At 42.3% G+C, this 688-nt stretch overlaps 1 protein-coding gene across 1 annotated transcript; it reads right to left on the minus strand.

Annotated features, from left to right (window-relative positions):
• Positions 1-7: 7 nt before the first annotated feature.
• LOC109508886 (putative methyltransferase DDB_G0268948) lies at positions 8-679 on the minus strand (the record flags this gene model as incomplete). The annotated part of the gene is made up of 3 exons (XM_019858822.1): positions 482-679; positions 150-310; positions 8-73 (listed from the first exon to the last, which is right to left on the minus strand). Coding segments are annotated over exons 1-3 (335 nt in total), but the record flags the coding sequence as incomplete, so codon positions are not given.
• Positions 680-688: the final 9 nt, after the last annotated feature.

Genomic DNA, 688 nt, shown 5'->3' on the forward strand with positions numbered 1-688 from the left:
CATCTGCATACTTGATGAAGTGCATCCAGACCCATTGCAAGAGCTCCGCCTTAAGGTTTTGCAATTTTGGAGCCTGGCAAAGATTGCATTATAAGCAACAGATTTCTCTTGAAAGGATTCTAACCAGCCACTCCATTATCCCATCTCACCTGTATGAGACATTCTGACGAATACTATTGGCCCGAGCAAGCCCCAGTTGAGCGGGGCTAACGTCTGTCCCAACAACCTGGTTGAAGTACGGAGCCAAAAGTACTGTCCCCTTTCCGTTACCACAGCCGACATCTACTGCAAGGTTGAACTTGTTTTGCAACTAGAGGGGAATTTACAACAGTCAAGTTAACCATGAACAATGAATTTCACTTACTCCTTAAAAAAGCAAAACAAAACATTTTTAAGTTACATAAACAAAAAAACAATGGTTTGAATGGGTTACATAAAACAATCTATAGGGTTGCAGTTTGATCACATAATGAAAACATACCTTTGGTCCCATAAAGTCTATGATCTTGTTGATCAACTCATGGGGGGTCACTCTGTATTGCAGGTAAGCGGCAACATGGGCACTCTCCTCAAAAAATCTAAAAGCCATTGGTACCCGGCGGATCTGTTCTAAGCACCACACTGATTTGTAGAAAGTGGCTACACTTCCGCGTCTGCCAATTCTTCAAATATTCGTGTGTGTGTGTGT

The sequence above is a fragment of the Hippocampus comes genome, unplaced genomic scaffold (assembly GCF_001891065.2).
Source record: "Hippocampus comes isolate QL1 unplaced genomic scaffold, H_comes_QL1_v1.1 C16683152, whole genome shotgun sequence".
NCBI lineage: Eukaryota > Metazoa > Chordata > Actinopteri > Syngnathiformes > Syngnathidae > Hippocampus > Hippocampus comes.